Source organism: Pristis pectinata, chromosome 6, assembly GCF_009764475.1.
Source record: "Pristis pectinata isolate sPriPec2 chromosome 6, sPriPec2.1.pri, whole genome shotgun sequence".
Classification (NCBI taxonomy): Eukaryota; Metazoa; Chordata; class Chondrichthyes; order Rhinopristiformes; family Pristidae; genus Pristis; species Pristis pectinata.
In genome coordinates this window covers 33,977,747-34,000,537 of record NC_067410.1, presented here as the reverse complement: position 1 = coordinate 34,000,537, position 22,791 = coordinate 33,977,747, and the positions used below count along the sequence as shown (strand labels likewise).

Sequence of the window (22,791 nt, the reverse complement as noted above, 5' to 3'; positions counted from 1 at the left end):
GTACGGCCTGCTTCTGTGCTGCTTGACTATATGACAGAACTAGATGTGAGATCAAGGCGGCTTTCTTGCCATAAGGACCTTTTATATACCATGGTGGATGTGGAAGGTTCATTGCAGTAGAAATAGAGCTTTGAAGAAAGTTGGGTGTCAAATAATTGCTTTCCTATCTGGCTAGAAAAGTTGTCTGACATAAGTCTGGAATTGGAAAATCTCTTCAAGGTTTGAATCAACCAAAATTTAGATATTATAGCCTAAGAAGTAAATTTAACTTAATAAAAGGAGAATGGTAAACCATTGTTATTTTCAACACCGCAGAGTTATGAAAAACGGATTTAAAACAGTATTTTGTTAAACTTTATATGTAAAATATATCAATTTACAATTGACTTATCTCTGTGGAGTATTTATCAGTTGCTCCTCAGAAGATAGCATTGGAAGTGAAACTAAATATTTGGCCTCTTCAAAATATGAACCCATATACACTTGATGTGATCTTTTAATCTTTGTATCATTCCAATGTAATAAATATATATTGAACATTAAGAGATAATTCCAATTTGTATTTGGGGCCATATTTGGAAGAGGTAAGTGCTTTTGAACATGAGAATATCTACTACTACCCAAAAGGGGTTCTTGAACTGGAATGTGCAACTGACCCCATGCACAGTGCACTTGATGCAGACATCATGCCAGCTTGGTGCTGCTTGAATATTTCAATGAATGTTGCATGTAGTCAGAATTATCCATGCTGTTCATCCACTGTATACCTCCACAAGGAGTCCAATATCATGAGTAGTCATCACCATGTAGAAACATCGCAGAGGGTGGTGACTCTCTGGGATTCTCCATTCTGGAGGGTTGCAAGAGGCTAAATCATGGAGGTATTTAAAGGGGAGATAGATAAAATTTTGAAAGATCGAGGAATTGAGGGCTATGGGGTACTGGCACAGAAGGAGGATTGAGACCTGGGATAAATCAGCCATGATCACATTGAGTGGCAGGGCAGGCTTGAGGGGCCAGGTGGCTCCAACTTTGATGAGTGGAGTCTCAACCTGTTTAATCTTTCTTCTTCGGCTCCAGGCTCCTTCAATGTCAGGAGAATGCTGATGCTGGTATAAGGTTTGGTGTGGGGGTTTCACTAATGCTCCATACTTCAACATGCTACATCATCACTGCAGACAATGAGGATTTTACTTCTGAGAGGAAAACAATGCCAGCAGCCAGTTATTGAACATATAACTTTTTGCAGGGATAGTCTCTCTTCAGTGATGATACATTTCTTTGAATGAGCCATGCAGTAGCACTGAGCAGATGTGAGTTTATGCAAGTTAAGGTCATTTTGGACATTTGGAAGGACTTAAGGACATTTTGAAACTTTAAGGAAACCACACCTGCCTTAAATTTTTAAATGTCCTTAATTTTCACTTGAATAACTTTGAATTGTCCCAGGAAAAATATCCAAAGGGAAATCACTCTGAATGGTACTGAACATCAAACTTTACTGATGCATGGTGTATTTTCACTGACTGACAAAAATCAGGGATTCCAATTCCATAAGTATGATAAAAACCCTTTGGGGAATAGCTTAGAAATATATACAAGGAAGGGTCACGTTACATGCTTAGGTATAAATAAGACTTTTTATGTGACTTTCCTCCATTAATAACTCAGACAAATCTTTACCTTATTTTAAACAAAACTTCTGCTTTACTATTTAAGCAATGGAAAAGTCCGAGTTACCTGAAGGGATAACAATTGCCCGTTTTAAATTGCCAATTGCAACCAATTTAATTTATTATGGTTATATATGTTATTTTAATAATTTTAAAATTTATTGTGGCAGAAACAATTGCAACAAGGACAATTTCAGTTGGAAATATAAAAAGTTAAATGTAATATGTTATGACTATGCTAAGAACTTAACACGTTGTGCCATTCAATTATTGTATCTGAATACATTTCAATTGTTGCAAAATACTGTAAGTTCTTAGTAAACCAATACAGCATCCTAACTGTTAGATCAGTATCTTTCAGCTGCAAACTTCACTGACTTTCATTTTAGCTTATGAAAATCACATACAGAGGCATCAGAACTGATAGAGAAGATTGAACAAGCACTATGGTAGTACATACAGTACAAGAATGTCAATGATATCTATATATAACTATAACCTACCTTACTTATCTTTTTAGATAAGAACATAATAAAGTCTGCAATTTGAGTAGGTTTTAGAATCACTTACCCTCTAATACCGTGTTATCAGTTAAGATGTTGCCTCGGAGACAAATAAAATTAATCAGAATTAATTATCCAAAAAGATTAGCGCCACTTGTTTATGAAATAAATTGTTAACTGAACTACATAATTTGTGGATCTCAATTACCATTGAGGAACTTATTTTTTTTATAAATAGTTTATTTTATCAATTATTCAAAAATACTTCTGTATTCAAGATAATCTTTACACTGACAGCATAAAAACATAGTCATTCAATTAAAAATTGTAGTTATAGTCAGATTACAATTTTGTAACATTGCCAAAAATGGAATTAGTGCTAATAGTTCACAACTTAAATATTTAATTTGATGCCACAATACTATGAGGGTTAAATTGGAAAGTGTAGGAAAACCAGAGTATGAGCATTACAGTAGGTAATTAACCCCTGCCAGTCTGACCCAACCCAGTACAGAATACACATAAAATTCAGGCTCCAATCTCATTTATATGATCTCATCGACCCAGAACACTAAACACATAGCATCTCAAGTGCCAATTCCTGCAGGCATTACTTCTTCCACAATATATCACAGGTAGACAGGACGGTGAAGGTGGTGTTTGGCATGCTGGCCTTCATCAGTCAGGGCACTGAGTATAGGAGTTGAAACGTTATATTGCAGTTGTACAAGATGTTGATGGGGCCACACCTGAAGTATTGTGTAAAGTACTGTCATAGGAAAGATGTAATTAAGCTGGAAAGAGTGCAAAGAAGATTTAAGAGAATGTTGCCATAACTTGAGGGCCTGAGTCATAGGGAGAGATTGGGTAGGCTAGGACTGAATTCATTGGAGCATAGGAGAACGAGAGGTGATCTTATAGAGGTGCATGAAAGGCATAGAAAAGGTGAATACACACTTTTTCCCAGTGAAAGGGAATTAAAAACTAGAGGGCATAGGTTTAAGGTGAAAGGGAAAGACTTAAAAGGGATCTGAAGGGCAAATTATTCACACAGAGGGTGGTGCGTACATGGAACGAGCTGCCAGGGGAAGTGGTTGAGGCAGGTACAATAACAACCTTTAAGAGGACACTTGGACAGGTACATGGAACAGGAAAGGTTTTGAGGGATATGGGCCAAATGCAGGCAAATGGGTACCTGGGTCAGCATGGATGAGTTGGGCCAAAAGGGCCTGTTGCTGTGCTGTATTGCTCAATGACTCTATAAAAAGTAGAAAATGCTGGAAGCACATAGAAGGTCAGGCAACATTAGTGGAAAAAGAAACAGTTAACCTTTTAGCTCAAAGACCCTTCATTAGAACAGATGCCCTTGACCAGTTGAGTGTTTGCAGCAGTTTCTGTTTTTATTTTAGATTTCCAGCATACACAACTTCTTGATTTAACTACTTCTACTATACAGGACTCAGTTTTTTGAGGAGACTGTGCACATAATAAGACGTTTGGGGTATTGGCAGACTTACCTGAAAGTATGTGTGAAACATCAGGGAGCATGGGCTTTGTGGAGAGCCTGGACCTGATGCCAAGAGACCAGTTCCATTTTAACTTTCAGACCTAACCATTAGGCAAGGTATGACTGCTCAGCCTGCTGCCACCTTAGCTGCAGGCATTGTTCACAAAAGAATTCTGATGGCAATGACAGCAATCTGTTGTACAATAACACTTCATTCAGTACGCGGGTGTCACTGGCAAAGCTCATATATAATTACACGTGCCTAAGTAGCTGGAGAAGGTGAAAGGGAACTGGCTTTTTGAATTACTGTACAATGATATTGCAATTAGCATTACCCCTCTGGTTTGACCACTCATGTACCCCACTGTAAGTATCTGCTGTGTTGGGAATCTAGCATGAAACCCCGCACTCTGCCAACACTCCTCCAGAAATAAACCACTCCGTGGCTTGATGTAACACAGTAACTTCCATCACATCCAACACCATGCCAACCAGGGGCAGCCTCGAGCCACGTACCTCAGTCCTGAGCAACTGTTTCACACTGTCTAGCCTGTGAAATGTCAGCCCTCACAGGTAACCTCTCCACACTGAGCTGTGGGGGTGATTCATTATTGGATTTGTGTCAAGTAACCTTTCTGTTTGGTATGGTGGCTCAAAATTACCCGCCACGGCAGATTATCAGATGATAACCAAGTCATGGCTGCTCCCTGGTTATCAGGTGCTCACTATCATAATTTGTCCAGATAAACTTTAGGTGTGTTAATATTTTCTGCCATCTTAGAGTGTTGGTGTAGTTCTCTCAATGCAATGTGGATACAGTCAAAGGTGCTTTGCATTCTTGAAATCCCTCTGCTTCCTCCACTTTCTATCTGCTCAGGGAAAGGTTGATGAGTACAGAAATCCATCACCTCCCTAACGTAACAGCAACTTGCAGATTGAGTGACGTTACTGATATCCTCAATGACAGCCTGGTGAAAGCCAGACGTAGGCCATTTGCAGAAACAGTGATCTTCACTGTGCACCTGCTTCATGAAAAGGTGTGGCAGATCACTGTGGCTATGGCTTCAAGAAGGAAGTCTCCTTTATTTGTTGTCTGAGGAGTACTCCTAAAAGCTACCTTACCTTATTAAGCCTTTTGCTGAGAGCCCAAACGTGGTGGTACAGCTGGATCTACATTGTTCAATATGGCAGCCTCACCATCAACACTGAACAGGAATTGACAACACAATCTGCCCATTTTATATAAATCCAGCATGTGTTAAGTGATGCACCCAGTACTGTCCTTCTGAATGTGGCAGATGGCAAAGTCCTGATGTGAATTCACACACATGGAACAAATTCTAGGCAAGTAAAGTCATCCATTCTCCAAAATGCGAGATGTTTTGTTTGAAATATATATTCCGTGCTCATGCAGCACTTAAAATAGATAGTGCTCTGAGGATTATATCCATTGGTAACTGCAATTAACATGCTGCAACTAGAAGTCATAGAAGAACATTCATGAAGATGTGAAAGAAAGAGTTTCTCTGTTTCTAGGAGTGAGTGGTACAGAATTTATCTTTGTTGTATCCCACGCTTAGGTGAAACTTTAACAGACATGAAGGCTCTTCCTCTCTGACAGTTTGCTCCATGATGTCCATTTACCCTCTGTGTCCTGAGGCACCACTGTAGACGAGGGAGGAGTAGGACTTGAAAATGTCCCCCAGACTACTTTACGTCACAATACGGGATAGCAATATAAATTCTCTGGGATGTAATGTGTTGCCCAGGACTGGGAAGCATGTTTTCAGTCAGGCATAAAGGCCACATATTTTCCCTCCCTGGATTACGATAGAATATTCAAGGATTGTTTCATTAACTGACCTCACCAAGCAGGCAGGGAGTTGCTGTGTTCCATGTTGGATTAAAAACAAATTGTACAAGCAAATGGCAAGAATCTCTTTTGTTTGCAGAGAAGGAGGAATACTCTGAACATAAAATAATTCCCTTTCATTTTCATTTCCTTTAACATTTAAATCAGATTGCCATCACTGTTCATTGTTCAGATACAACAACAGAACGGAGGGGATTGCAGATGGGGCACAGTACAGGGAGGCCTTAGGTGGGGATCTAAATAGGAAACATTTTAAAACACTGCAATTACTCAATTGTGGAAGTTTGATGTAATCACAGTAAACACATATTTAATCTTCCCGTCTAGATTTTAGTTCAAGTGTTCATCACTGCTAATTTCTTATCTAGGCAACATATCAATGGCAATATTTTCATCAACTTCAAAAGGCTGTGGGTTCAAATCAGCTGCAAATATTTTGCACTCTGGTATTGAGAGAACAGTCTTTCACATGTGATAGTAACCAATGTCCCACATGCCCCTTCAGATGCAGGTAAAAAACAATACTCTTCATCACTGGGTCTACAAACTGGAATTTGCAAACAACAGCACTTTGGGAGTATTTCATCAGATGACCACATCCCATAAATGAATAAACAAGCCATTATCTGTTACAACAATATCAAAATCTTTCTTTAAATATCCTGGACAACGTCCCCCTGCCCCTCCCACACAACCCTGGGATCCCTCGAGGCTAAGCCCATGATTGCCCCATCTCCAAATCTCCCCATCCCATGATGCCTGCAAGGGCTCTCGATTTCCAACCAGCCCAATGCTCACCTGATCGCTAACCTTGACGTTTGTTGCAATCTTTGGCACGATCCCTCTTTCTACACACCACCTCAACTAGAGGAACAAGGTCCTGACCCACCGGATCCTGACCTCACTTGCCCACCCCAACTTCATAAAGTTTCAATAACCCTTCCTGCACCTCCAAACCCTCGCCCCTCCACCTCCCACACCACCATTCTGCTTGCACCAGAGCACATGGTTCTAGTCCCTCCAGCCCTCACCAGCTAGATTACAGGCACAATTAGGCTTATAGCCACCAGCCTTCTTTGCCACCACTGAACTTGACCTCAGACTAAACCACCATGTGCTGTATTTTCATTCAGTTCAAACTTGCAGCAGAGGGGGCTAACGTTTGAAATGATGTGTCAATGCATACTGACAGATTGCGTGTGCAGAATTCAGATTGCTACCTGTGTGGTGGCTGTTCTAGAAAAGCTTGTCTAGGTATGGAAACCATTTTGGAGTGCAAGTTTTCAGCACTGCAGCCAAAATGTTTTCTGGATCCATTGTCCTTGTATCTGGGTGCTTTCAATTATTTCTTAATATCATATAGGGTGATTCAAATTGGCTTAAGACTAGCTTCTGTTTTGTTAAGTATCTCACGAGCACCTCAGGCTGAACGTTGAAATTATAAAGCACTTAAAACAATCAGTTTTGCTGTTAATGCCAGCTCATTTCTCATGTGTCAAATTACTAAAACTGGAGGAATCACTCCTACTTTTTGTGAGTACGTTAGATTACCACTTAAGAAAAGGCAGGATTTGGAAGGGCTTTTAAAGACAAAAGGTAGCATGACAAGTCTTCTAGGAAAGATGTAAATAAACAGACCACAGATGGATGAATATTCTGTCTGGAATAGAAATGCTCTGCCATGGAAGAAAGAACATCAATTTTCAGCACAACTGTCACAACACTAACAATTCATTTCAAATTTTAGGAAGAGCAACATTGCTGTAAACAGCAAATTATTAAAAGAAATGCTTCAAGCCCGATTTTGAATGAGAGGAAATGTAGGATTTATCTTTCAGACAAGAGGCAGTAATGGCCACCTTTGGCATCTCTTTGGGCAGCCTTGGTTGAATTTAATTACTGAACCACACTTGCACTCCATCAGAGAATTTTCTGAATCTAACCAGCTACAGATAACAAAATAAATTACAGGAGCCATAAGCAGTTCAAGTGCATCAAGAAAGCACACAGAGAGAATGAATCAGGACCATCTTATGTTTGAGAAGGTGGTTAGAGCAGGTGAAGCCCAGGATGCCCTGTGAGCAATAAAACAACAACCCTCCTACTCCGAGGAAAGCTTATAACATCACAGGACACCTCCTCTTGCTCCCCACCTGGTATTAACAGCAACATCATAGCACCACAACTGGCTTATATTAATGAGGTTCCTGTCCAAATCAGTAACTGCTGAGACTGCTCAAAAAGAAAAGCGACCAGTGAACAGGATTTACCGAAATAAAAAAAGTGACCTTTGAGTGGCCAACTAATTAGCAAGGATGTACACCTTAATAAGCCATCACCATAATGCAGTCAGGTCAGTGCTTGACATGAGGCATATGCAAGAAGAAAATAAGTGAATATAACTGTCAGAGGTTGTTGGGAGGGATAAAAAAAAAACAGAAAAATAAACTTGTTCAGTGAACAACACATTAATAGCGTATAATACTTTGTTTAGAATCCATTGACTTGAAAAAGTGTTCATCTTTCAATAATACATACACATCTTCCCCACCATTTTGATTTTAATCACACTACACCGTACACTATCCCAATATTAAAATAAATCTTTTAAGAAAATGATCCAATTATACAACATTCTAGTGTGTTTTCTCTAGCTCCAATTAGAAATTTTGATCAACTTTCAAAGAGATTTTTTTGTTATTCACATCATTGAATGCAATATATTTCCAGGCATTTGGGATGCCCTCTGACATCTTGCCAAAACAATGAATATTCATGCAAGTCTGGACTGTAAGTGTGAGTGTGTCAATTGGCTGTGGTCGGCACCGTGATCTTGTCTTTAGTAAATATTTTCCGAAGCGGTCACCAATAAGGGATACTGGATACAAATCAGAAACTCTTGACTTCTCCCTCCTTGGCCCGGAGGCAACTTTAGTGCCCTCCTCCAACCTGAACAACAATTCAGCACTCCTGAAACCATTTATTCTAAGTGGATATATCATGCATCATCTGAGCCACCAGAGGAGACCACAGGCCATTCCTGGAACTTATCAGATTCACACAGCAATTGTAAATATCCCAACAGAATGTTCTCCCTTGCAACCCTTTAAACTTGCACTCTAAAATAGCTCATTTTGATTCCATTTAAGTTCTTACTATACAAGCAAAATGATCACAGCTCCTTTCTAACAGAAAGTGAAAGCCTTACTACTCAGGAAAAACATTGTATTGGCAATTGATTTTCAAAATTTATCAGCAATCTAATTTCAAACAGAAAGAATGGCACATTTGTTTATGAAGCTTGAAATATTGCACATTTTATATAAACCTGGTTTATTTGCAAGAACTTTTACTCCAGAGGAAAGAATAGGGAAGCCAGTAAAATAAAATTCAGAGCATATAAAGCTTCTTCTATTTCTATTAGTTTCTGAAATCTTTTCACTTAAGTAGTGCAAATTACATCTTATTTTCAATAATGTAAATAAATGTAGAGTTTCCAACAATGAGAACAAGACAAAGTCTTACCGATTAAAGATGGCACTCTACCAATTCAAAAATAACTGTAAATCAAATTCAATGATATCATTTCAAAGACAATAAATATTTAATGCCACATAAGCATTGTAGAGAGACTGCATGTGTTCTTACAATTGTTATGTCACAATAGAAAAATCCTTCAAAAGAAAAATTAAATGAGACCAGAAAGAAATTAACCTGACACTTAATTCTTTTTAAGAGCTTCAGCAACTTCAAAATTGTTCATAGGCCTGATGGGCAGGGCAGATAAATAACATAACTATTATTCTAACACTGTGAATTAACCACTTCATTGTTCCAATTTTGCTTTTCTTCTGTTAAATGATATAAAGGAAAAAAAATGATGAAAGTCAGAACACTAAATGCAGATTCACAACAGGAAAGTTCAAAACTGTTCCCAAATTAAGATCCTGTAGTAATTTGCTAAGTGTGTACAATAGTCCCCTTAAATGGGAGATACTAATAAAGCTCCTGCAGTTGCCAGTTTGATGAAGAATCAAGGTTGTTAGAAGACATCAACTCATTGGAGGAAATAGGATTATATGTGACCACTAGCAAAGAGTTGAAAGCTCTGCGTGTTTTAGATAGTAAAGAAGAAGTTTCTGTGAAAAGCTTAAACTTGTGGGACTGGCAAAATATTTTAAAAATACTTCACAAAATTATAAAAATACATTTAAAATCAACATGACAACTGGTTGTAAATTAAAGTTAGTTTATTACTGTTTTTGAAAAAGCAAGTCTTTTATTTTAGAATGCTATCCAGAGAAATTGCATGCATGCTTCTCAGCATTATGATAAAATATCCATAAAAAGTTAAAAATATTTATGTGGCATGTAATTTTTCTGCTGCACATATGGTTAATCTAGATTAGGTAGAATATCATTCGCCCTTCATTGCCTTACTGAACATTTCTTCAAAACATCTGATTTGTTAGATAGCAAAGCCTGATAAGAAGTAGAATTATGAAGATTAAGCTATACCTTGAGGACTTCCATTGGCACCTGAGTATTTGTGGGCAGGTTGGTGGGGACGCTGACGTTGATGGCCTGTGTCTGGCTGACTGGCACTCGCTGCTGAATGAACTGTGCTGCCTGCTGCTGTTCTCGTCGTTCCTGCTCCTGCATTTGCTCGCGCATGAGCTGCTGCCGTAGCAGTATTCGTGACGTCATATTGGAGGAGGTTAATGGGGGTTTAGATGATCCTTGCTGCTCTGATGAATTGCTGTGATGAAACCAATAATGGAGAAAACAGGCTTCCGTTAGAAGATAACAACAGATGAGCTCAGAAATATGCTTATCAACTAGAGGACATGATTCACTGAATGTGCTAGCAACTCACACTCTTGACTAAAACTTGAAAGCTGAAACCTGCAGTTAAACAATATGCATTTTGCATAGTTTTAAGCTGATTTCCACCCCCAACAAACACACATACACACACAAACCCCAGTAGGACAAATGACTGCAGCCATAAAACAGATCTACATTAGAATCTGCATAGTTGTCAGTCTTGTTAAGAAAATCAAATTGATTTCACTGATATGACTCTTTAAAATATTATTTAACTATATAAAAGAGTCTAACCAAAGCAAATTAGACTATCCTCCATGTCAGACCCTTAAATAAAAGTTAACATGAGGAGGAATATTTGTTGAGTTGTGGGGAAAGAGCAGGGGTAATGGGTCTAATTTGACAAAAGTGTCAAAGAGCCGGCAGAGGTACAACAGGCCTTATTCGTATGTGCCACGATCTCATTACTGTCAAAAGTGGCAGAGGCAAATAATTCAGGTATTTTTTAAAGCACACTGCAGCACGGGAGAAAAAGAATAGAAAAATACGTTAATGGCTGGGAGGGCATAAGTGGTATGAACACCTGCCTTGGTATATGGGCTGAATGGTCTTTCCTGTGTTGTAAACTATCCTACTGTTTCAATGGTGACATTTGTCTGACACGTTTGAAGTCTAAAATCAGAAAATTGTAAACAATATCTGTTGAAGCCCGAAATTATGAACAGAACATTTAAATGTTTATAACCATGTTTCTTAAGGTATAGCTCAGTTATAAACTTTAAAAGCTGCAATAAATTCACTGCAAACTGAAAAATGACAGCTAATTTACCAGCTAAAATATGTTTTAAAATTATATTCTGGAGAAATGATAATTTTTATACTAACTTGAAATGATAATTTTTATACTAACTTAAAATGTTCCCAGACACACACTGAATGACTGGAAATGCTTTACTCTCAATCTGTTAAATAAACATATTGGCAGGACACCAGTATATCACAGAGAGCCACTCTAACGTCTGTCAATTATGTGTTACTGTTTGGTTATGACACCACTGACATAGAACAGATGTTAACTTCAGTAACACATCTCTTGCCAAAGCTGTACAAGTCTGATTACTGGTCCATACAGACTTACCCAACATCAGTCTGGAATTATATACAGAGCTCAATTTTAATTCCAAGTAGGAATGTAATCTAGCAAATGACCAGCCCGAGAAGCAGAAAGATTTGCTAATTTTAACATACATATCTTAATAATCAACATCCTCAACAACCATCAGCCATTAAAATTGAAAGAATAAGAGGAAACCACCAAGGATCCAGAGAGACAGTCACCAGCCAAAAGGTAGATTGATCAACTGATGGGGTGGAATGAGAGAGCAAGTTGGGAAAGACATGGGACCCCTTCCAAAAATGGCCCTCAAGAAATATCATTTAAAAACTTGGCCTCTCTTGGTCTTTGATGCAGTCCCTAATGGGGAAAGCCACTAGAGCACCATTGCTCAAATCTCAGACGGAAATAGAATGACAGAGACTAATCTGCTACAGACCCTGCAGGATCCTGGCTTATGTCCCAGCTACCCATAATTTACGGCTGCACTCGATCAAATTGGGGCAACGGGGACACAATGGGTAGGTCCCTATCCCAGCTATGCATCTCCTTATCACCACCCAGACAGTTAAAAGTTCTCTCATAAAATTTGGCTACTAATGTTCAAAGGCAAACTTCACAAGGTGGCAGGATACATGTTCATGATACGATTCTTCAAGCAAAGCTGAAATATGGGGGTCAGATCCAAACTAAGCATGCTCAACCCAAAGGAAGGAAGGGTAAAGCAGAAGATAGATTAACCTAGGGCAGTGTTATACATCACTTATTGGTAGGTAATGTCATAGCATCATACAAAACCTAATCCTAAGTCACCCATTCACCCTCACAACTCAGGAATCTTGCCTGCTAGGCTTAGTCAGAGTTGACTATTTTTTTTCAAATAATGATCAGAAGAATAACAGATAAAATACTCAAAGTACATGCTGGAAACATTACTCAATTATTGAGGTAATTATAAAGTATCACATACATGCTTTCAACAGATCTGCTCTAAACTGATTCACAGAAGGACTGGTACCTCACCTGTATGATCACCCTCAGTAAGGTGGGAATCAGTTAAGTCATGGTAACCCCCAACAAGGAAATGGATATTTTTAAAACGTGAACTACAATGACAATTCACACGCTGCATATTCCAATCAATTATCATGAAGCCGGTTACCAACGGGGATCATTCCAAAATTGACAGCCTTGGAGTCCATGCAAATGATCAAGGGGGCACGTGCAGGCTGGTAACAGCTTACATTATTGCTGTGGAATTCGGAAGGCTCCATAGTAAGGTAACTAAACAACAAAAACTTGCCTATTCCTCCAGCAGTCTCCATTGGGCTCTAAATGGACTGAGCAAGTGCAACCCATTCTCCATCCAGTCTCTGCCCTCTCAGTGACAAACAAGTACTGGCCTTAACAGCATTGCCCAAATCAATAATTTTTAAGAAAAATTAACACAAGGAGTAGGTATTCCTGGTTAGTAAATGCTCACCAAGGTATTTTTACCACGTTGACTCATAACACATTGACTTTTATTGTCAAAACGCGATTAAAAAATAATCCTCATGATGTATTCATTTCTGATCTGCAATCAATCACTACACCAAAACTGTACACTCTGCATGCCCCAAAGTACTTGATCATCTGCCAAATAATTATATTTCTATTTAAATCTATAGCTATGTTAGCTTGAACTTTTTCCACCTATTAGGAATAAAGAAGACAGTTTCTTCTAATTTTTACATATTTGTCAGCCCATTTACAAAACCAACAAACTTTAGAAGGCCAAAAAGGATGTGCCTTTTACAGATTGGTATTTTGTGTAAATCATTTCCTTCAGATGCCACAGACTGCCTAACAGACTTTGACTGGTGCTAGACATTTCTAATTTTGCAGCCTCAAAATAATGAGAAATATTCTCCTGAGGTTAATATCAAGGTGGAAATTTGCAAAAAAAAGATGGCATTCTAAGGCAGTAAAATGAATTTATAGTGCTGATGCATTTATAGCACTAACACCTACTATAAATAAATGAAATGTCATTGTAGTATTATGCAGGATCTATTTTAAAATGTTTCTTCTTTTAGCTGACACCTTGCGTTAATAAAGGCATACAATTTAGAAACGAACTGCAAGTTTGCGTAAATATATGCTGACTTAATTTTGTTTATATGCACCCAACCCATTGGGATGGAAGGCATGTATGTGTGAGGGGAAGGTGCAGGAGGTTGAAACTGGCAAGGCCAAGGATATGGAGGTCCTGCTGCACTGAGATGCAGAATTTCATTACTATTTTTAGGATCAGTTCTCCTCCAACCCCTGACCTCCACACACCCAGCAGATGGTCATGCAAGCCGCAGAGAGAGCCCCCAGAGAGGGAGGCTTAGGGATGGCCCAGAGCAAGGATGACCATATCATATTGATTAGGTTGGGGTGTGGAAAGAAACAGAATGGAGCGTGGCTAAGAGAGCACATCATGACAGGGCATGCTATGGAAGGGACAAAAAGAGGAATGTTTTGGTGGGGGAAGAGAGAACGTAGCAGGGAGTGAAAGAGGGCATTTAATGGTGAAAAGAAATGCCCTCATTGAGACAGGAAACAGGAAAAGATATTCTAAAAAGAGGGGATGAGTAAATTTAGTGGAGAGAAGAATCACCTTGGAGACAGAATGGAAAAATAGCAAAATGTGGGATAGGTATGAGAAAACATTCTTGAGAGCAGGGAGGAGGACATCTGTGGAAAGAAATGTGTGTAAACTAACTGAGGGAGGATTATATGGAGGAGAAAGAGTGGACGGTGGGGAGAACGTAAGGAGAATGGGGACGGGAAATATTGAGAGAGGAAACAGGACATAGATAAACTCAGTCATAGAGTTGTACTGCACGGAAAAAGGCCCTTCAGCCCATACGTGTCCATGTCGCCCAAGATGTATATTCAAGCTGATCTCATTTCCCAGCACTGGTTCCATACATCTACCACCCGCTGGGCAGAAATGTTGTCCCTCAGGTTCTTATTAAACCTTTCACCTCCAACCTTAAAACTACGTCCTCTAGTTTTCACTTCCTCAACCCTGGAAAAAAACCGCTCAACCTATTTATGCCCGTTATGAATTTATATACCTCCATGAGATCACCACTCAGTCTCATACACTGCAAGGAATAAAGGCCCAGCCTGTCTTACCTCTCCCTGTAACTCAGTGCCTCAAGTCCTTGCAACATACTTGCAAATCATTTTTGTATACTTTCCAGTTTAATCACATCCTTCCTATAACACTGAACACAATACGCCAAGTGTGGGCTCATCAAGTCTTGTACAATCACAACGTAACCTCCCAACTTCTATATTCAATGCCCTGACTGATGAAGGCCAGCGTGCCAAAAGCCTTCTTCACTGCCCTGTCTACCTGTGACTCCACTTTAAGGAAACTATACACCTGTACTCCAAGGTTTCTCTGTTCTACAACAGTACCCAGGGCCCTTCCGTAAAATGTAAAAGTCCTACCTTGATTTGTCCTTCTAAAATGTACAATTCACACTTATTTGAATTAAATTCCATTTGCCATTCCTCAGCCCACTTACCCAGCCAATCAAGATCCCACTGCAATTCTTCATCCTCCTCTTGTCTATGACATCACCTTTCTAAGTGTCATCTGCAAATTTACTAACTATTCCCATATATTGTCATCCAAATAGTTGATAATGGATGACAAATAACAATGGGCCCAGCACCGACCCCTGGGGCATACCACTAGTCACAGAGAGTCACTAGGATATGGTTTGGGCAGTGGAAGGACAATGTGTAAATTAGAGGAAGAAAGAACATGTGGTGGTAAGAGATCACAGTTGAAGTAAACAAAATGGCACAATAGGAAAGTGATGGTGGAAGAGAGGACATGATGGGGCTCCTTATACCCACCAACACCTGGATATATTGACTAAATAGTAACCATGCACTTTTTTAATATAGTTATTTTCTCACAGACAACTAAAAACTGGACTTGCTGTTGAGAAATTTTAAAGATAGTGAGCTATTTTATAACCTACTTTTAATCACTTTTATTTCCTATAAGATGGAGAAACCTCAAAATGCGAAATGAAAAGGTATGCTATTACTACAGCCTCTTTTAAAAAAAATACAATCATAACGAGAGTGATAGAGTGCAACACAGTCATATTAGGCACGCGATGCAGCATTAAAAATTGGAGGCCTATTCAGAACCATAACTCAAATTTTCATAGATTAATGATATGCATTTATTCACCCATATTGTAACCTGTGCCGGATCATGTTTTTCTTATTTGCTTACAGGAAACATACAGTATTTACTATCTAATCTGTGATGACCCTAGACCATTTCAAAATATATTAAGAGTTAACCACTTTAGAATGAAATATATTCCAGTCTCAATATCTAAAGATTACCTAAATAGCACTTAAAAAGTTCAGATCCAAAGAAAATGGTGGAAATTCTTAACCCTGAAGAGCTAATCATAGGCCTAAGGAAATGATTAGACAAGTTACAAGTGGGACATATGGCAAGAGGCACAGCTCTTAATTGGCCTTCTATCCGTGATACAAACTTCCTCCAGCAATGAATAATCAGTTTGGCGAAAAGGATCATTCCAAAACTAACTGGCCTAGAGTCCAAAAGGTGATCAGCTGTGGGGGTGGGATTTGAGTGCCCACTGGCAACAGTTTACATTACCACTACGGAACCTAGAAGGCTCCATAGTACAGTAACTAAAGACAACAAAATCTATTCCTCCAGCAGTCTCCAGAGTTCTCTTGCTTGGGCTGAGCAAGTGTAGTTCACTCTCTGTCCAGTTTCTGCCTTCTCAATGCCAAATAGGTATGGGAAACAAATGCTGGTTTAACCAGCAATGCCTAAATTTTAACAATGTTTTAAAAATTAGCTCATTGAGTCAGAGTTATATAGCGTGGAAACAAATCCTTCAGTCCAACTCATCCATACTGACCAAAGTGCCTTCCTGAGCAAGTCCCATTTGCCTGCTTTTGGCTCATATCCCCCTAAACCTTTCATATCCATGAACCATTCCAAATGGGTTTTAAATGATGCAATTGTACCTGCCTCTACCACTTCCTCTGGCAGCTCGTTCCACATATCCACCACCCTCTGTGTGGAAAAACTTGCTCCTCAGGTCCCCTTTAAATCTTTCCCCTCTCTCCTTAAATCTATGGCCTCTAGCTATAGACTCCCCTACCCCGGGAAAAAGACAGTGGCCATCCCTCTTAGCTATGTCTTTCGTGATTTTATAGACCTCTATAAGGTCACCCCTCAGCTGCCTCCTCTCCAGGGAAAACAATCCCAACCTATCCAGTCTCTCCTTACAACTCAAGCCCTCCAGTCCCAGCAACATCCTTGTGAATCTTTCCTGCACCCTCTCTAGCTTAATCACATCTTTCCTTTAGTATGGTGACCATAACTGCATACAATATTCCAGGTGCAGTCTCATCAATGTCCTATACAGCTGTGACATGACAGCCCAACTCTTGTACTTAATGCCCATCCAATGAAGGTGAGCAGGCCATTCACCTTCTTCACCACCTTGTCTATCTTTGTTGCCACTTTCAGGGAACTATGTACTTGTACTCGAAGGTTTCTCTGTTTCACAATACTCGCCAGGGCCCTGTCATTACTGTGTAGGTCGTGCCCCAATTTAACTACCATTTGCACTTGTCAGAATTAAGTTGCATCTTGCATTCCAGTTGATCTAGATCCTGTTGTAACTTTATACAACCTTCTTCATTATCCACCACACCACCAATGTTGGTGCCATCCACAGATTTACTAATCATGCCCCCTATATTCTCACACAAATCATTAAAATATATGACAAACAACAGGGGACCCAGCATCGATCCCTGTGGCACACCACTGTGTACGGGCCTCCAATTTGAAAAACACCCCTTCCATGACCACCACTGCGAAGCTGGTAATGACACTTCTTAAGCTGCTATACAAACCCTCCACTGGTTATGAACTATGAACACCTGTACCCACGATCGAGCTGACTTACAAATTTTCAACTTCATGAAAATTTTCCAATGAATTTTTAAATAATGTTTGAAACAAGTTAAGCTTCCCTGACTTTACAGCAGAGCAATATGCATCTGTATGCTGCCAAAGCAGAGGGGATGTTCGCAGGGGGAATTAGTGATTTCAGCCACAGTACAGGCTGTTTGGAGGGCTGTATGGGGATGGATTTACTGGCTGCTACTGGGCTGCAGGCAGTCTTTTTCTGGGGTGAAGCAGGGTATTGCCTCGGGCGCTTGGGGAACTGGCAGGATGGATGGCATTGGACTTGCCGTCTGCAGTGGGGCCGCAGGCATCTTCTGCCAGGTGGGAATGTGGTATTTCTCTGCATCTTCTCTCACTCAGTTAATGAACTGAATGAGAGAGTTTTTCATCTATATTGCAGAAAATAAAACTAATAAATCCAATCCTTCTATAAATTTACCAAGTTTTCCTTGTGTAACAGATTTTACAACCAGGAACAGACACTGCTGATTTTTTTTTTCGTTTGGTGTACACTATGTACAAAAAAATGAAAGCTTTCTTTCTGTACAAGATCTGTCCATATGAAACCTTCTCTGAGCCACTAATCCTGTTCATAAAAAGAGAAAAACCTCTGCACTGCAACAAATGCAGTTGCTGAATAATCGGACTAATTACCTCATAAGTCAGTCCATTAATTATCGTCTTGATGTGCAGGTTGACACCAATCTTTTTAGTTGTCAGACAATCAAAGTTACTTTCAACATTACCAGCTTGAAATTGTGCACTATGATCATCATTTTAACAGAACATCTTGGCACGCAGGCACACTTTAGAACAAAACTGGTTATAAAGGTTGTGACAAATTGCACCCAAATCAGAGGCATCGTTTGATAGCATATAAACACATAAACTTAAGATTCTAAATATTTGAGGGAGTTATTTTCCCCTTGGGATACAAAGTATTTTCTAGATATACTTCAAAGCCTCTGTTCTGGATGAATGATACAAAGACTCTTGTGCTTAATTAGTTTAAATCTGATGTAGCAGATAAATAGAATACTGAGCTGCAACTAGTTTACAAGTTAACAGAGTCAGCCTACTCCAATCAGTAACATCCCAAAGTGACCAATTGTAATGAAGAGATTTAAAGAATATCCTAGTTATCTTCAATATTTTCATTTTCTGCAATGTTTATGCCAGGTTCAGAAAAGCCAAACTTTTGTTGTGCTTATAATAGGATTATGCCAAAGCCTATTGATGAAGTAATCAAAAAGGGTAGGTTATTCATTTTTCTCTTTTAAGGAAAGGTATGCAAGAAAAAACAAACAATCCCGTATCTTTTATTTTGTTCAAAATAATAGAGAAATGCAAGAATAAACTGATTTGGGAAAATGTTGAATTTGCTTTAATTCCTCAAGCTTTAATTCATCCCAAAATAGGCTTAAACAACAGAAAATTGGTCTGGCATGTACACCTCATTATGAAATCTCTTGCATTTTAAAGATATTGTTCATGGCCCAATAAACTGCTTAGATTTAAGAAATGACTCGTATTTTGCCATGTATTTTTCTATAAATACCAATAAAACTAAAAAGACATGTCCAAATCTTCCACAGAGGGGAATTTATAATTGCTGCATGATCAATTTTTTTTACAAGATTATCTACATTTATTCTTCATAACTTTCATCCAATGTTGCGAGAAGCATCTTTCAGTTCATCAATCTGGCTTTATTAAATGTTCACTCTCCAACAACACAATTTCCATTAGTACTAATGCAAAACAAAAAATTGTGACAGCTAGAATCCATAGGAAACACAAAACTGCACCTTGATCATCAGGTTGAGTTAATCGTTAAAGTTGGTCTTGATAATGGTATACCCATTCTTTGGTGCTATCTGGCTTGCTCTATTTTTAAACAATCCTTTACTCTCCATGGAAATTTATATTCAAATTTTCTTCTTGATCTCTTCATTCTCATCTTCCTAAGCTTTAATTCCTTTTCATGTTTTCATGACATTTTCATGTTTCATGTTTTAGTTCATCGTGCTTTCCTGTGTTGCTTCATGCCTTGAAGCCAAAATAGTTCATGTTTTATCTCAAAATGAACTCCTAATCAGCAATATTAATTTCAGATGAATGCTTCAGAGTTTACTTCTAAAACAATTAATGGCTCCTTCACAGCCTTCTTATCTAATGTAAATTCCCAATCAATGTTCTGGTCCTCATTCACAGCTTTAAAATCCGCAATCAAATACAATTTTTAAATGTGTGTGTTTAACCTTGCATCCTCGCCAGAGTTTTTACTGTAAGTATATTCCTATATCAAAACTTTTAACTATGAATTTATTGATGAAATATTCTTTGGCAAACACCAGTAGTTCCTATTCCGTACTCTGGATAAGCAGGAATATATATCAAAAGTACACACTCGGAAAACCATGCCGTATAACTTTCAGTCAGCCTTTGGACCTACTTTCCAAAATAAAATGGTCCATGTCATATCCCAAAATTTCCTGAAAGAACCTCAATAGTTTGTACAGATGGGAACTCACACAAAATCAGCAGCTATCAAGACTCACTATTCAACCGAAGCAACCATTAAAAACTGAAAATTGGCTTCGTTGTTAAGGCAACATGGAGGTTATTTTGATGAAGTTAGCAAAACAAGCCCTGAATGGTTATTGTGTTATTAAGTTATACCTATATGAACATTTTGTTTTAGCATGTGTAAGAGAGGCTAATGCAGGATTAGCACTTGAGAACTAATACAGTACAATTTTTGTGGCCTGATATACATGAGCTCCATTCACCCACAGAATCAATGGAGTGTGCTGGCTGACACACAGGAGCATGTTTCAGGATAGTTCAGGATTTGAACAAGCGGACCTCGAGGATTTAAGTCATGGTATTAAAGGTCCTGATTGGGGAAGATTCAAACAGAAAGGATGCCCTGCACCCACAAACTGGGAGGTCCACCTGATGCTCCTGCCCCTGCAGTCTTGAGGATGGCTGGTCTCACAACATCCTTGTTCATCATCTAGACTAATGGGTACATCAAACCAGATGCTCATACCAACCACCAATCTTTGCAATAGGAAACGATATAGCACCGCACTTATTTTTATGTGGTTAGAGAATTTCCACAATAAACATTGACAGACTTTGAGAATGTCTGGAGCAACTGAACTTGGAACAAATTTTACTTCATTTTAGTGTCTTTCACAAAATATTACCCAAAACAATGCTTCAGCTTATGACCTTCCATCTTGCAATCACACGAAGAGTCTAAGGGAAAAATGATCAGTCATTATTCTATTTTTAATTACTAAGCTTTACATAAACTCCCCAATTCCAAACTTGCTTCCTCTTTGACTCTAGCCTTTTCGACAGCCACCCTTTGACCCATCATTAGCAGTATTGCCTCCAGTTTCATATGTCCCAAGTCATGGAATCATCTCCTTAAGCTGCTCTGCACCTTTCTCTCTCCTGCTAAAAATCTCTCAATTTGACCAAGTATTTGGTCACATTCATACATCTCAGGACGGTCACATGGTTTCCCTATATATCTGTAAAGCACATTTATATATCCCACTGTTATTACAATATTCCATATAAACCATTTGCTGTTGTTACCTTTTCTATTCAATTACAGAACATTTGATGCAGAGCACACACTTACTGTTTATTTCTCAACTCTAGACAACAGTTGGATAATTTTCCTGGATGATAAAACCAGCATTGCATGCCCATCTGTAGTTGCACTGTGGCAGGTGGTGCTGAACAGTTTTCCTCACCTAATACAGTTCTTGTAATGAAGGTACTCCAACGATATGGTTAATAGGGAGTTCTAGGATCGTGACCCAGAGACGATGAATGTATATGCTCAAGACAAGATGGGGCACTAAAGAAATGACAGGAGTGCCATCAGGGCTCTTGAGCCCTCTCCATCACGCAATGCCACAGGTGATCTTGCACCTCATCCACTGTCTTGCCATATTTCCAAATTGTGCATTTTGCTTAGTGTGCAAAGATATATCAACTTCAACCCTGAACCTACTCACCTGATCATCCACAGATCTCTGGGGTTGAGAATTCTAAAAGATTTATAATCATTTGCACAAAGATATCTCTATCCTAAATGGTTGAGCTCCATATCCCGAGTTAATGCCCTCTAAATTCTCCTGAGGAAACGGCCTCTCAGGATCCACACTGGCAGTTTCTCAGACATTATGCATTTCAATGAGATCATGTTTTTGTAAACTCCAGTAAGTTTGATCTATTCTTACTCAATCTCCCTTAACAAGCAACCCCTTAACCCAAGAATTAATTTAATTGAGTCCACACTGTACTGACTCTAAGGCAAAGATATACATCCTTCCTTAGATTCTCTGTCCTTCTGCTGCAGCCTCACCAAAGTCCTATATAACTGCAGCAAGTTTCCCTTTGGTACTCCAAACATCTTTGATCTTCGAAATTGCTGGCTGTTCCTTCATACTTACTTCTGCATTTTATGAATTCGCTCTTCAAGTTCTCTCTTTACACCAATGTTCACCAATTTCTCACTAGTTTAAAAAGAATTTGTATTTTCTATTCTTCCTACCAAAGTGAATAACCATACATTTTTCTGTAACTTATTCCATCTGCCTAATCTGGTCTGGGATCTTGCTGGTAAATGGGCGCAAGTTTGGGCCTTCCGTACATATGAAGTCAAACTCTTGACATATTCTAAACACTGAATCTGGCAGTTCACTCTGCCGCCTGTCATGAGAACCACAGTCTGGCTGAGATCCCCCATAGTTACCCTGCCTCTCAGATCCTGCACCTGGTTAGAATTTCAAACCCCATTAGTTGGGAAGCAAAGGGGAAGCCAACTTTTTTTTCCTGAATAGATTTGTTTTAGTTTGTTTTTAATTACACACAAAAGTCTTAAATGCTTTACTTTAACTTTTCATTTATTTACATCAAATTTTAATAGTTTTAAATGCTTCTCAATGTCAGAGACATTTACGCTGACAGCTTATACAAGTGTGGATGAGCCTTTGCTGGCTGTCAAAGTTTTATGAGCAATTTTAAGGAATTGCTTCCTGAGCAGGTTATCAGAGGCCCCGCCATCATTCAGGCTACTCAACTGATATATGGCCTACAGTTCCCCATCTTCTCTCTCTATTCCTGAATTGCAGCATTACAATTACCACCTTCCACTCTACTGAGACGGTCCCATAACAGAGAATTTGGAATGAACATCCCTCAAGCATCTGTTGTCTGTGCAGCCATCAGTTTT

The 22,791-nt window shown here is 39.0% G+C and overlaps 1 protein-coding gene across 6 annotated transcripts in view; it reads right to left on the bottom strand.

The window, feature by feature from the left end:
• The window catches only part of mitfa (melanocyte inducing transcription factor a), a 211,086-nt gene that overhangs the window by 89,583 nt on the left and 98,712 nt on the right, over positions 1 to 22,791 (bottom strand). For all 6 annotated transcript variants that reach the window (XM_052017550.1, XM_052017552.1, XM_052017553.1 and 3 more), the window contains exon 2: positions 10,075 to 10,315. In XM_052017550.1, coding sequence (XP_051873510.1) covers positions 10,075 to 10,315 — 241 coding nt within the window. The remainder of the gene's footprint in view (positions 1 to 10,074; positions 10,316 to 22,791) is intronic.